The sequence below is a fragment of the Telopea speciosissima genome, chromosome 4 (genome assembly GCF_018873765.1).
Source record: "Telopea speciosissima isolate NSW1024214 ecotype Mountain lineage chromosome 4, Tspe_v1, whole genome shotgun sequence".
Classification (NCBI taxonomy): Eukaryota; Viridiplantae; Streptophyta; class Magnoliopsida; order Proteales; family Proteaceae; genus Telopea; species Telopea speciosissima.
Genome location: NC_057919.1, coordinates 7,878,667 through 7,894,326, shown reverse-complemented (window position 1 = coordinate 7,894,326; position 15,660 = coordinate 7,878,667). Strand labels below are relative to the sequence as shown.

The 15,660-nt window shown below is 36.6% G+C and overlaps 2 protein-coding genes and 1 pseudogene across 2 annotated transcripts; 1 reads left to right on the top strand and 2 right to left on the bottom strand.

Annotated features, from left to right (window-relative positions):
* Nucleotides 1–1,830: 1,830 nt before the first annotated feature.
* On the bottom strand, nucleotides 1,831–4,534 carry LOC122658270 (serine/threonine-protein kinase/endoribonuclease IRE1a-like). The gene is made up of 5 exons (XM_043853189.1): nucleotides 3,768–4,534; nucleotides 3,401–3,573; nucleotides 3,052–3,298; nucleotides 2,283–2,583; nucleotides 1,831–1,983 (listed from the first exon to the last, which is right to left on the bottom strand). The coding sequence occupies exons 1-5, from the start codon at nucleotides 4,532–4,534 to the stop codon at nucleotides 1,837–1,839; spliced, it is 1,635 nt and encodes a 544-aa protein (XP_043709124.1). The 3' UTR covers nucleotides 1,831–1,836.
* A 1,472-nt stretch (nucleotides 4,535–6,006) lies between these two features.
* Nucleotides 6,007–9,151, bottom strand: LOC122658269 (serine/threonine-protein kinase/endoribonuclease IRE1a-like). The gene is made up of 5 exons (XM_043853188.1): nucleotides 8,463–9,151; nucleotides 8,098–8,270; nucleotides 7,749–7,995; nucleotides 6,971–7,262; nucleotides 6,007–6,192 (listed from the first exon to the last, which is right to left on the bottom strand). The coding sequence occupies exons 1-5, from the start codon at nucleotides 9,149–9,151 to the stop codon at nucleotides 6,061–6,063; spliced, it is 1,533 nt and encodes a 510-aa protein (XP_043709123.1). The 3' UTR covers nucleotides 6,007–6,060.
* A 2,684-nt stretch (nucleotides 9,152–11,835) lies between these two features.
* LOC122658268 lies at nucleotides 11,836–15,614 on the top strand (annotated as a pseudogene).
* Nucleotides 15,615–15,660: the final 46 nt, after the last annotated feature.

Sequence of the window (15,660 nt, the reverse complement as noted above, 5' to 3'; positions counted from 1 at the left end):
TTCCTGGAAGTTGATATCCATCAAGAGTACAGCTTTGAACAATTGCAGCAAATCAGCATTTGTATTTTAAGTTTGATGGGTCTTCATACAGGAGTAAGAACACAACGGATGGAAGGGAATCACGGTGTTGGACAATGAAGTTTGCCGTGTGGCCAGTCTAGAGATTGCCTGTCTATCCAATGGTTTGTATAGTCAGATCATACCTCCATGGTGTGTGAAATGAGTCTACCACCCATCTGAGCTTTGCCACATGGACCGTCAAAATCTCATTAGTTTTTTCATCTCTCATTTAATGACATGTAACATGTTTCTCCTTTATATGAATCGACACCCATTAAGACTTTTATAAGGTTAGAGCATTGTGTGATTTGGTGAATAAAAGTGGTTTTTGCTCTAATGTAGATAGTCATTTAATTTGCCACTAAAGCATAAAATTAGTTCTAATCATTTTAAATTTTGTGAAAATAAGTGGCAAATGTTCTAACGTAAGCAGTAAACTATTTTACTGCAAAAACATAAAATTCCCCAAATCATAGTATATTTGTGTTCATTACCAGAAAAAAAAAAAATAGTACATTTGTGTTGCTTGTACATATGATTGGGAATATATTTACATATTCAATATTTCGGGCTTATTATTCACAAAGTGTCTCTTCCTTTCATGTATATTTTTCTGTATTTTAATACAATTTAGTCTATAATAAGGAATCAAGACCGAATAGTCAAAAAAAGGTTAAAAAAAAAAAAACCTAGACATTAAGATCGATTAAGAACCAGTTAGTCAAAATAGAAGATAAAAAAATGAATAAACTAACCAAATAAGACCGAATAGTCAAAAAAAGGGAAAAAAAACCCTAGACATTAAGATCGATGAAGAACCAGTTAGTCAAAATAGAAGATAAAAAAAATATGAATAAACTAACCAAATAAGACCGATTGGCCAAAACAAAATGCAAATGTATTGAACTGAGCTGACTAAAACCGATTAGTCAAATCAGATTGAAGATTAAGGCTGTGTTTGGTATGCATTCTTGCTAGATTGATTTTGTATTCTTAGACCATAAAAACAATTATTTTCATCATCCAAGAACACAAAATTGACCGACTATTAACTGGTCTTAATTTTATCTTTAAAGACCGTTTACATAATCAGTTGGTTTCGTTCTTGGGCCATAAGTGCAGGACAGATTAAGGACTGATTGAGATTTGAGACCGACCTATGTGCCCATGCCCACCAGCGGAGGGGGCGGTGCAAAAGCCTTGCCTTAGGAGGCAAAGCAACCGCGAGTGGCCCAGCACACAAGGACCCTTTGGAGGGGGGTGTTAAATACTAAGTAGTCTGGTTGGGGGCGGCTGGATGTCAAACTGATAAATGGAACCCGACATAGTGTTTCTCCAGAAGAGGTAATGAGGGAATCTGTTCATCCACTTGATTCTGACCTTCTAATTGGAATCGAGTGTAGGGTATTTCAGACTGTGACCAAGAAAGAATGGGTTTAAATGATATACTTAGAGTTCAATCATTGCATCACATCCCAATTGGTGGTGAAAGGAGAAACCATTGAGCCTCAAATTCAAACATTTATCCACCCATCTATGTCTATGCATCTCATAGGTGCTCCATGCTGGTTTTGATAGTCCCAGATTTTACAATGCTTGGTCTTGCCTCTTGGCGATTTCCGTTTGGACTGGGAACTTTGACAGAGCAATTAATAAACATTGAGGACGACGAAGCCACTATAGAAAGGCTCAAGCTTGCATAGAAATACAATTACGTTTTTTGTTAACAAATTACATAAACAAATATCCTATATAAAAAAATTTACAAGGTTAAAATTACAACAGACTATCCTTAAAATACTTTGAAAAGCACTCCTCTTCCTTGCAGTATGTGCATACAACTTTATACACTTCAATTAAGAGTCTGGGGAATCGAAGTGAAAAATAATCATCAAACCCTTCAGGAACTGGTCCAAGAATTTCCTGAAACAGACAACAAAACTAGATTTAGTACAACATGAAATAGATAACTTCATGTGAGAAACAAAAAAACGAAATAACTAACACTCAAAGATACTTGACTTCAAAAAATAGACACACATCACAAGCATGGGTTACATTCAAGTGGATTTAGCATTGGCAACCACTAAAACAATCTCTAAAACAAAGATGGATTTAGCATTGGCAACCAAATGGTTGTATATCTATCAAATATCTCAGCTGTGAACAATCAACACAGTTTCACAAAATGAACATATAGTTGTTAGCCTAAGGTAACATACCTGGGTTTCTTTTGGAAGTTCTTGATAATGATTCAACTTGTTTCGCATGAGCCGTAATAGATCACAAGTACTACCAAACTTATATAGCTTGTAATGACCAATATTATTGATAAATACAGCTTCCAACTTTTTATTCCATTTCCCATCAAAAGCAACAGGTGCAACATTTTCTAATGCATTTAGGAGTTCAGATTCAATTCCTCTTTCTATTTGTACCCTATCACTGGTGTCTCGAAGAAATGAGAGCCGCTTCTCAGAACTCCAAAACAAAGGATGGTGCAATACCTCCATCGCCTTAAGCCTAGGGGGAAAAAATTAGAAGAACTAGGTGAATAAAATTAAAAAGAATAATTCATAACCTAAAATCAAAGGAAGCACATAAATGAATTTCTTGCATTGGGATATAACATTTAGTAATTGCCTAAATTGGTGCATTCAGCTAACTGCAATCCTACCAATACGACTGAGCTAAATCAGAATTAAAGGATGGTCCACCTTCTCAGTGCACAAGAAACCAATTCAATGTTCATGTCCATATAATCAGCTATAATTTGATTGGTAAGAAAATAAGGTCTATGAAACAAATCTCTCCTTTTTCATTAGGGGAGGGATGCCAAGAGATTGGGAATTAAAAGAAATTCTATTTAGTTAATTGATCAAATTAGAAGGAATTGGGGATGTCAGGCAGGGAGTGGATTGACTCCTAATAATCTTCATCAATCAGGAGACAATACACTACTGGTTGAAGGGAATAAAACCAAAAGAATACCTCAATGATGGATCGGGGTCTAACAGCCGAAAGAGAAGATCCGTAGCTTCAGGAATATGCTCTACCAGGAAAAGATCCATCTTGTTGTTCTTAATATTTACATTACGTTCAATATGGTCACCAAAAGGATGTCTACCTCCAGTGATGCAAAAGAAGAGGATACAGCCTAAAGTAAATAAATCTACTGCATGTGTTTGACGTCCACGAAGGAGCTGTTCAGGTGCTTGCCAACCTGAAGTACCAGAACCTACAAGTGAATCAGTAGAAGACAGTTAAATATAAAGAGTTAATGAATACCAGATATAAACATGTCCTTACTGTTGAAAGTAAAAAGGTTATTAATAACTACCAGTAGGATTGTGACCCAAGGAAGACTTATCCTTAGCAAGGCGCTTGCTAATACCCATGTCAGAGAGTTTTGCACATAATGATCGATCCTTAACGATCAACACATTTTGAGGTTTCAAGTCTCTATGAATGATTCCTAGGTCATGCAAATGTGCTAGGCCACAAACCACATCCCTGCACCGTAGGTAAATAAGCAAAAGCATGCATGTTCAGAAACAAACCAAACTCATATGGCTAAAGGAAGAGTTTTAAAGCATCATATAGTACTAGTCTGATAAAATGGCAACATAAAACAGTTTAAAGAAAAGGTAATAGAAAATGTGCACATATGCCAGAAAATTGCAGTTGCAAGAGGACTTTCGACCAACCTCATAAGGTTTTGCAAATGGGGTGAAGGATACCCATTCTTCTTCCACAATTCAATATCGTTACTATGTCCTACTGCTGAATCCAACCCAACATTGTACTCATTCACTGAGTTTGTTGCCTGATGCTTATTAAATGTAAGATTTGGAGAAGAATCTGAGTATGTTTGTATCAAATTCCTTAAACTACAAGTACAACGCTCCAGAATAAGATAGATGAAATCTTGGTCATACTTCACTCCATACCATCGAATAATATTTGGATGCTGATCAGATGAAATAAGATGTTGAATCTCTTTACTAACCAATTCATGATGGGTTTTCACAAGACGTTTGACAGCAACAGGACGGCCATGATAAATTCCCTCAAGAACAACAGTACCATTTCTTCCAATGCCAATTTCTTTACTGGATATGAATAGCTGCCCAATCTTACGTCCTCCATCAACGACACCACATCCATCCACATCACCATGATCAAACAATTTTGGAATACGCCATAGAAACAATTTTTTAAAATCCCTCAGTGGGTTGTTATCAATTTTCTCAATGTGTGGAAGCTCATTACTTTCTTGATCGTCACTTTCAGATGATATATGTTTACCATTTTTTTCGTTGCTGGTGTTGCGAATATCATTCGTGCTCACCATGAGCCAATCCGCTAGCCCTGTCCCTCCATCATCAAGAACATCACGAATCACCTTCGTATTTTCTTCATTAACCGCCTGCTTCACGAATTCTGTAGACTGCTCCTTGAAATTGCTATACATCTTCCAATTCCAACGAATTTCCCAGAAAGCAAAAAAAAATTTAGGAGAGAAACGCTACAGCAAAACACCAACCCAAAACCCTAAATAAATTCTCGAGCTGCGATAGGATTTATGTTAGTCAAAATCAAATAACATAATAAAAATTCATAAAGTTGAAGGATTTGAACTCGTGCGATTAGTGGTATTTGCTAATCAGACACAACGAAACCTTCACGCTGACCTGCCCTGAAGATTATCAAAGCAGAATTGAACAATAAGCAGAGAAATAAAAGAAAACAAACCTTGATTTCGTACTCTAAGACTCGAACTCAATAAAGTAAATAGTGGGAGTTGGACACTCTATGCTCTCTAGTCTCTACCTGCTCAGATTACCTCCTGCTACCTAAGATCCACCGGTAATCTTCTTCTTCTGTATTTTTCAGCTATATTATAGCACGAAGTTTCTCAAGTTTTCATGTTTTTTTTGCCTTTTTAAATTAGGCCAAAAAAGAAAGGGTAACAAAATGGATGCTTTGCTTTGACGAACGCAATGGCCCACTCAATTTGAGTCATCTGGCAATTTCCAAACGTATGGAATATATATAATCCATAATAATAAGTCGGGTCGGCAAGACCTTACTGCCAAGACACAATAAGGTAGTATATGACCGTCTTACCCCCACTCGGGCAAGGCGCTCAGGTAGGGGTAAGACGATCATTCCCCACCTTACTGTGTCTTGACAGTAGGGTCCTACTAGGCAACTCGGCAATAGAGGATCAAGATCCGTAAATAGTCCGATTAAGGGTGGCTAGCTGTGTGTGAAACTGATAAATGGACCCTGACCTAGTTTCTCTCCACCCAAGGTAATGAGAGGATCTCTTCATCCACTTGATTTTGACCCACTAAATGGATTGGAGAAGTGTATTTCAGACGGATCTTTGTCGCCTCTAATTTCTTGCCAAGTCCAATTCGCTGTGCCTATAATAGGGGCGAGGGAAGGGCGATGACCACCCTACCCCTGTCCGAGTGGGGTCCACCCCCCTTATTATAGGCACTGGGGATCTAGGCCGGACAGGGAATAGGAGGAGATAATTTTTTGTTTCAGACTGTGATCAAGAAAGACTGGGGTTAATGATACATCTAGAGTTCAATCATAGCGTTACATCACCGGTGGTGGTGAAATGAGAAACCATTGCACCTCAAAATTCAAACATTTATGCTCCCATCTGTCTTTTGGTAGTCAATGCTTGGCCTTGGTGCTTGGCGGCTTTCCCTTTGGACTGACAGAAGAACTTCGACGGAGCCCTTAATAACTCCAGAAATAGTATAGAGGAAAAAGATGATGTCCCATCTGACTATTAATTAGCAGAGCAGACTATTTTGAATGTACAAATAACATTGCAAAGTACGAAGCCTATATAGCCAGGCTCAAGCTTGCATAACTATACAATAACGTTTATTGTTTACAATTTACATCAACAAGAGACATCAGTACGTAAGGACACTTTGACAGTTAGAAACAGGTTAAAATTACAACAGACTATCCTTAAAAATACTTTGAAAAACTCCCCTCTTCCCTGCAATATGTACGTACAACTTTATACACTTCAATTAAGAGTTTTGGGAATCTACGTGAAAAATAACCATTAAACCCTTCAGGAACTGGTCCAAGAATTTCCTGAAACAATCAACAAAACTAGACTTAGTACAACATGAAATAGATAACTTCATGTGAGAAACAAAAAAAATGGAATAACTAACACTCAAAGATACTTGACTTCAAACAAAATAGACACATATCACAGGCATGGGCTACAGTCAGATGGGTTTAGCATTGGTAACCACTGAAATAATCTATAAAACACAGATGGATTAATATGCACCATAAATCAAAATTATCACCGCAGAAAGTTCATTTAACAATAACCCCGATATACTACAAAACCTGAAGTCAAGTTCAACTCTTGGATTGGTTTATAAAGACGAGGTCTTGCAACTCACCATTGACACCAAAGAAACACATGAAATTCAACAGATTCAAATCAAACTTAGATCATCTAGTTCCATACAGAATTCCAGACAGCACAAACCAGTTTGCAACATACGTCCAAGAAAGTAAATGTTGGTCACTATGTAGGTGCTATAAATAATATTTAATAATTATGAAATTCTATGTAATGCCTTATACTACTTAAAATGATGAAGACCACGTACAGATTCGTATATCCATACATACTAACAACATACAAATTTTGGTGGTTCAAGTCATTTTATATCAAAACAGTCTTAGATCCAGTTAATTGGTCTACGATGACAGGTGTACATTAGAAAGGTTTGACAGAAGGCTTATGCAACCAAATGGTTGTATATCTATCAAATATCTGAACAAATCAACTCATCAAAGTCAACAGAGTTTCACAAAATGAACATATAGTTATTAGCCTGAGGTAACATACCTGGATTTCTTTAGGAAGTTCTCGATAATGATTCGACTTGTTTCGCATGAGCCGTAATAGATCACGAGTACTACCAAACTTATATTGCTTGTGGCCAATATGATTGATAAATACAGGTTCCATCTTTTTATTCCATTTCCCACCAAAAGCATCAGGTGCAACATTTTCTAATGCATCTAGGAGTTCAGATTTAATTTCCATTTTTAACCTGTTACTGGTTTCTTGAATAAATGACAGCCGCTTCTCGGAATTCCAAAACAAAGGATGGTGCAATACTTCCATCGCCTTGGGCCTAGAGGAAAAAAATTAGAAGAACCAGGGGAATAAAAATTAAAAAAAGATAATTCATAGCCCAAAATCAAAGATAGAACATAAATGAATTTCTAGCATTGGGATATCACATTTAGTAATTGCCTAAATTGGTGCATTTAGCTAACTGCAATCCAACCAATACGACTGAGCTAAATCAGAATTGAAGGATGGTCCACCTTCTCAGTGCACAAGAAACCAATTCAATGTTCATGACCATACAATCAGATATAATTTGATTTGTAAGAAAATAAGGTCTATGAAACAAATCTCTCCTTTTTCTTTGGGGGAGGGATGCCAAGAGAGTGGGAATTAAAAGAAATTCTATTAAGTTAATTGATCAAATTAGAAGGAATTGGGGATTTCGGGCAGGGATTGGAGTGACTCCTAATAATCTTCATCAATCAGGAGACAATGCACTACTGGCTGAAGGGAATAGAACTCGAACCAAATAGAACCAAAAGAATACCTCAACAATGGATCAGGGTTTAACAGCTGAAAGAGAAGATCCGTAGCTTCAGGAATATGCTCTACCAGGAAAAGATCCATCTTGTTGTTCTTAATATTTACATCACGTTCAATATCGTCACCAAAAGGATGTCTACCTCCCGTGAGGCAAAAGAAGAGGACACAGCCTAAGCTAAATAAATCTACTGCACGTGTTTGGCGTCCACGAAGGAGCTGTTCAGGTGCTTGCCAACCTGAAGTACCACAACCTGCAAGGGAATCAGTAGAAGACAGTCAAATATAAAGAGTTAACCAATACCACATATAAACATGTATTTACTGTTGAAAGTAAAAAGGTTATTAATAACTACCAGTAGGATTGTGACCCAAGGAAGACTTATCCTTAGTAAGGCGCTTGCTAATACCCATGTCAGAGAGTTTTGCACATAATGATTGATACTTTATGATCAACACATTTTGAGGTTTCAAGTCTCTATGAATGATTCCTAGGTCATGCAAATGTGCTAGGCCACAAACCACATCCCTGCACCATAGGTAAATAAACAAAGCATGCATGTTGAGAAACAAACCAAACTCACATGGCTAAAGGAAGAGTTTTAAAGCATCATATAGTAGTAGTCTGATAAGATGACAACATAAAACAGTTTAAAGAAAAGGTAATACAAAATGTGCACAATGACAGAAAATTGCAGTTGGAAGAGGAATTCTGACCAACCTCATAAGATTTAGCAAATGGGGTGAAGGATACCCATTATTCTTCCACAATTCAATATCTTTGCTAAGTTCTACCGCTGAATCCAACCGAACATTGAACTGATCAGTCATTGAGTTTGTTGCCTGATCCTCATTAAATGTAAGATTTGGAGAAGAATCTGAGGATGTTTGAATTAAATCACTTAAATTACAATTACAACGCTCCAGAGAAAGATAGATGAAATCTCGATCATACTCCACTCCATACCATCGAACAATATTTGAATGATGATCAGAATCAATAAGATGTTTAATCTCTTTACCAGCCAATTCATGATGGGTTTTCACAAGACGTTTGACAGCAACAGGACGGCCATTATAAAATCCCTCAAGAACAACAGTACCATTGCTTCCCTTGCCAATTTCTCTGCTGGATATGACTAGCCACCCAATCTTACGTCCATCCACACCACCACTATCAAAAATTTTTGAAAAAGGCTTGAGAAACAATTTTGATAAAGCCCTCCGTAAGTTTTCACCATTTTTCTCAGTGTGTGGATGCTCATTACTTTCTTGATCGTAACTTTCAGATGAACTGGTGTTGCGAGTGTCATTCTCGCTCACCATATGCCAATCCTCTAGCCCTGTCCCTCCATCAATCTCCTCCGCATTATCTTCATGAACCACTTGCTCCTTGAAATTGCTAGACATCTTCCAATACCAACGAATGGCCCAGAAAGCAAAAATACAGCAAAACACCAACCCAAAACCCTAAATGAACTCTCGAGCTGCCATAGTATTTTTATTAGTCAAAATTATATAATATACTCAAAATTCATAAAGTTGCTAATCAGACACAACGAAACCTTCCCGACTGACCTGCCCTGAAGATTATCAAAGCACAATTGGTGAATAAGCAGAATTGAAGGAAAACAAACCTTGATTTCGTGCTTAGAAACTCGCGATCGATCAAGTGAGGTAACTGCTGCAGGTCAAAAAGCTCTTTCGTTAAGTATCATTTCGTTCCTCATCTGGATATGAGCGAGACTCGAAATAGTGGGAGTTGGACACTATGCTCTCTATCTGCGGATTACCTCTTCCTAGCTAAGACCAACAGTAATTTTCCGCTAAATTAAACAATATACTGAAAATTCATAAAGTTGCAGGTTTCGAAATCCCGCGATTAGTGATACTTAGTAATCAGACACAACGAAACCTTCACGACTGGCCTGCCCTGAAGATTATCAAAGTAGAATTGGAGAACAAGCAGAGAAATAAAGGAAAACAAACCTTGATTTCGTGCTTAAGATTCGCGATCGATCAACTGAGGTAGCCGCTGCAGGTCAAAGAGTAGACACAACGAAACCTTCACGCTGACCTGCCCTGAAGATTATCAAAGCAGAATTGAACAATAAGCAATGATCGCGATCGATCAAGTGAGTTAGCTGTTGCAGGTCAAGGAATTCCATGGTTGAGTATCACCTCATTCCTCATTTGCTTGCATATGAGTCAGACTCGAACTCTCATGTTTCCAACTGGGAATCCTTCCGACTCGACTGTATCGATATGAATGATCTTTAATACTTAGATTAACTATAGATGATGTTAATTAGAAAGGGATAATGCCTGTTTTTGGCATATTTGGAAAACAAGGTTTTCCTTGCCTGAAAAAAAAAAAAAAACAAAACAAGGTTCTCTGATTCGACTCGTTTTTCAGAACAAAAAAACACTAGTGACTCAGTCTTGGCGAGTCACGATCTTTTATTTTTAATCCAATAAATATGTATAAATTAATAAAAAAGAATAAAAAAACTATAGAAAAATATGAAAACAAAAAACAGATAGAGTAAAGAATCACATATCAATGTATTTTGAGTTTATACTATAGAACAAGAGAAGGGAGTTGAAGAGTTGAGGGCTTCAGGGCTTGTTACTGTGTTACTCAACCCATTTTCTAAGTGAATTGGTTTTATGATTTTTTTTTTTTTTAAATGATTAAACTCGTCGAGTTTGTCATGACTCGGGTGAAAATACTGAGTCTTATTTGACTCGGATGATTTATGACCTAGTCTTGTCATTTTTTACCTTGACCTTGTCTACACCTCTGTTAGCAAAACCGCTTCATTTTAAATGCGTCCCCGTTTTTTACCTTTTTTAACACGTTCTGCAGTACGTTTTCCAAACATACGGGAAAAAACTGCTAACGACAAGCACACGTTTAAAGCATGTTCCCCTTTTTTTAGTAATTTTTATGAACTTGGATTTGTTAAACAATGACTTACCTAATTAACCATATCTTTCTCTCTCTTGAACTCTGATTGACTTGATTTTTTCACCGACATAAAGATGAATCGAAGGGCTACAGTTCTCATTATAACACCTTCAACTCAAGGTCAATGCATGGACCTTGAAATTGAGCTACAAATAGATGCATCTACTGAAAATGATTTCTAAAGCCATGACCCCCTACTCCAACTAAACATGCATCACTAGACTTCGTTTTTTTACCGTTCTCGTTTTTGCTAATTATGGTGTATACCACTCTTGATCCGGTTTTTCAAAATTTTGACTCAATTTGGGCAACTCGCCCCAGTCAAAACCCAGTTTTCCAACTATGGTTTTGATTGGGGTGTGTCTGAGTCGAGTCGAGTCAAAATTTTGAAAAACCTGGTCAAAAGTTGTGCAAACTAGGTTCGGGTAAAAAATGATGAGACTCATAAATCATCTAAATCAAATAAGACTCGGTATTTTTACTTGAATCATGACAAACTCGATAAGTTTAGTCATTTTTTAAAAAACCAAAAAGCTGGTTCACTTAGAAATTGAGTTGAGTAAAATACTAAATATGTATTCAAACCCAATAAGAAACCCTCAACTCTTCGACTCCCTTCTCTTGTTCAATGGTATAAACTCAAAATGCATTGATATGTGATTGGATTCAGATCTTCTACTGCCAAGAAGCTACCTGCCATCGTCCTGCCTAGGCCTTTGAGAATGACATGTGGCATTATTACAATCCAACGGTCAACTTTAAAATAATTCAAAAGTCACCTGCCTATCTGGTTTATTCTCAGATCAAATCACAACCGACCAACTACAATAGACCAAAACCAACCATTCGACTTGGGTTTCAAAACAAACCTTTGATCTTATCAAATTGGATAACAACGACGAAGTAGGAGTTTGATATCCTGTTTCTTACTTTCTTCCCCACAATCAAACCAATACCCAAAGCAAACAGAGATAAGGCAAAGAGGAAGAAGGCAAGGAAAGAAATTTGGTGTTGGTGACCAACAATTGCCTAGCTCAGTTGGTGAGTCATGGTGCACTTCATGCCCATGCTCGCCAGAAGGTCTCAAGTTCGATCCCTATTCCCAAAAAAAAAAAAAAAAAACAAATTTGGTGTTGGTGATTTGGTTTGAACTCTTTTTGTTATGATGACTGTTCAAGCCCAGCAGTATCCGGAGAATCTGGGTTTTACATTGTGCGGTACCCAGGAATGGTTGGATTCCAGTGGTGAGTTTTATGATTTATATCTCAATCCTCAACAGCAATAGCAGATGCAAGAGGTACAGAATATCAATCTATTGAGAAATTACAATTTGGGTTTTGAAAACAATCCCCTGGTTTCTTCGTCTTCTCAAAGTAACCCTCTATTAATGGAGTTTTCTGAGTCTTTAGCTGCTCAGATTGATAAGCAAGCATTGGAGATTGATTGGTATATTCTATTACAGTTAATAGGACGGATTAATCTCAAGTGGGTTTCTTCATTTTTCCTTCTTGTGATTAATTTTATTGGGTTTCTGATTTTTTTTCTTTCTTTTGTGGGGGTGAAAACAGAATGAGAGACTGCAAGAGCAAAGGAAGCATCAAATGGAGAATGGAATCAAAGAGGGTGAGCTTACTGAGGCAGAAGGACGAAGAGATTGCAAGAGCGGTTAAAAGAACAATGGTGTTGGAAGAATGCTTGTGAAGGACGGAGATGGAGAACCAATCATGGCAGAGAGTCGCAAAAGAGAATGAGGCCATAGTTATAGCGCAAGCCGACCGGTCGATTTTGGTCTATTGTGGCCGGTCGACTGTAGTTAGATTTGAGAATAAACCAAATAGGCAGGTGATTTTTGAATTATTTTAAAGTTGATTGTTGGATTGAAATAATGCCACATGTCACTCTCATAGACCTGGGCAGGTAGCTTCATGGCGGCATAGGATCTGAATCTTATGTGATTCCTTATTTTATCTGATTTTTCCCATATTTTTTTCATGTATTTTTTTTTTTTTTTTTTTTACTAATTTATATATATTTACTGCATTAAAAGTTAGAAACGTAACTCGACTTGACTGGGTTTGACAAGACCGAATCACCAGGTTTTTTTTCTGAAAATCGAGTTGAATAAAAAAACCTGATTTTCCAATTATATTTTTTGGTAGTCCATAGTTATTTTCTATTTTTTTTTTTTGGATCAAAGAAAGGTGGAGTGACGCATCCACCAAGCGATTTTTTTAAAGAGGGAAGAATTGCAAAATATTCCATTCATCATATATTCAAGGAGTATATGCAGATTCTTTATCCCCCGATTAAACTATAACTTTAAAAATTGTAATCTTGTCCTGTGGACTTGTAGATTGCTAGAATTATGGACAAAACTGTCCCAAACTCCCACATCAACTTAGATTCTTTAGATCTCAATCTCGTTGTTAAGATAACTTAATAATGTGTAAAATGTCAACAAAAATCATGTAAACATCTAAGTTTTCGCACTTTCAATCCATGTTTCTCAGTTGTTGTAGTCTTGTGATTCTTATTTCCTCATTCTTTAGAACTTGTTGAATCTTCAAAAACCCTCAAAATTATTAGTTTTTTTATTTATTTTTTATTGTTAATTGAATATCTCGGATCGAAGAAATTTTTTCCCAGATTATTCGAATTTTTTTTCGGATATCCTTAAACGGATATAGATACCACTAAACGAATACGGATGTGAATCGAATTAAGATTTTTGATTATCTGTTTACATCCCTACTTGTAAGTAAAAAGAGACAGAACTAGTGCTTTAGACTCAAATTGGATTTCTAAAAGATAAATTAAGATGACTCAAAAGTCAAAATTACAATACGGCTAAAAGCATTATAAAAACTAATCCAAACAAAATTCCATATTTTTTAGACTCAAATCTAATAATGGAAGAAAAGAGTATTATTGTTGTCCAAAATATATGGGGAGAGAAAACGCTACTTGGTCATGTGGTCGTTGCATCAGTGCGAGGATCAATAAAAGTACACACCCAAACATCTATTATGGGGGCGGGATTTCGCCACCCATGTGTCTAGGTGTAGGGGCGCAATCAAGCAGCCTTCTTTTTCATATGAGAAACCATGAATACAAAAATAAAAACCATTTCACCAAACTACCACATCTACCACATGTCATCTGTGCCTCTTTGTTTGGTATAACCGGTATTGGCCCACTCAACTCACTGATTTATAATTTTTTCCATTAGGCTAATTTGCAGAAATTTCTAGAAAATGTTTGATAGTGTACTTTATCCCTGCATCAGCATTACACTTATCATTGTTGTTTTTGTTGCATTAGTAGCTATTTTAAATTAGCTGTAGCATATAGTAATGGATAATATTGGTCAAGATTGCATTGTAGGGTTCTGTCATTATATCTCGTTTCTCTCTCTCAATTTTCTTTATCCAGGTATGGGACTGTTCCTCATCTCTTCTTGGATTGTTCAATCATCGGAATCAGAATCTCATCGCCGCCATTGCTCACTTGATTGTGACTTCAAAGCAGAATAGTAGAGACAATAACATCAAAATTGCCTTTGTCTGCAATATCAGTTGGAACATATGGACTGCATATTGGGATTTAATTTTCAGGCAGCAGAGTTTCAGGAAGGAAGACATTATCTTAAAAGCAATCAAGGCTGCTAAAAACTTCTTGCCAGCAAGTCGATCCCAGTCTCAGAAAACTAGATTTGTTCGTTGGTTTCCCCCCACCTCGGACATATTCTAAGTTTAATGTGGATGGGGCTAGCAGAGGTAATCCAGAGCAATAGATAGTGAAGGCATTTGTCGGTAATATTGATCAAATTTACTCTTGATTCTTTTTGAAATTTTGATTTTTTTTACCATTTTACCCTTTATCCTTACGGTATCAACAATATGACAAATTTATTCTTAATTCTTTTTAAAATTTTGATTTTTTTTTAAAACTATTTTATCCCTTATCCGTACCATATCATCAATGTGATATCGACATGATTTTAGAATTGGTAAGGTGCAAAACCGGTACCGATCACCCTATATGGGGCGATCCGATACCAACACTTAGAAAGGCAGTTGAGTCTTTGAGACTGCCGACCACAGCCTAAATACTATGAGCCCCACGGTGACCTGACAAAACGAATTCTTTGGCTTTATTCATAATAAAAGAAATACTATGCAGAGCAGATCATGCCTTTTAGGCAATAATGGGGTGCCCTGGATTTCTTCGAAAAGAAAGAGATCAGAGATCGCTTACGTTATTATTAGACGTGAATCTAATAAATATGGAATTTTAATGTATTTATTTTGGATTAGGTTTTTTTAATGCTAATTTTGACTTTGAATCATCTTATACTCTTTTTTCTTCTAGAAATGAAATCCACTAGTTCTGTGTATCCTTCATTCCTTCCTACCTCAACGAGACTCAAAGCTAAATAAAAAGGAATCCAAGTAGAGATCATCCACATGCCACATGGCTTAATGCCATAGCATCCATTTTGTTAATTTTTTTTTGTTTAGTTTTTCGGGGAAGGAAAACATGAAAAACTAGAGAAATTTCTTCGTCTATTTAATTTAAATGGGTGAAATAGAGAAGAAGAAGAAGAAGATTAGTGGTAATGGCTGAAATACAGTCTCTCTCCCTCGTATGCAAGCAAATGAGGATCGAGGATATCGAACTAAACAACTTCTTTACTAGCAGCAGCTATCTCACTTGATCGATCGATCGATCGCGAGTCAAGGTTTGTTTTGCTTTATTTCTGTGCTTATTCTCCAATTCTACTTTGATAATTTTCGGCAGGTCAAGCGAGAAGGTTTCGTTGTGTGTGTGATTAGATTAGCAAGTATTATTTCGAAGCCTGAAACTTATATGAATTTTCAGTATGAATTCGCAGCTCGATAATTTATTTAGGGTTTTGGGTTGGTTTTTTTGATGTAGGGTTTCTCTT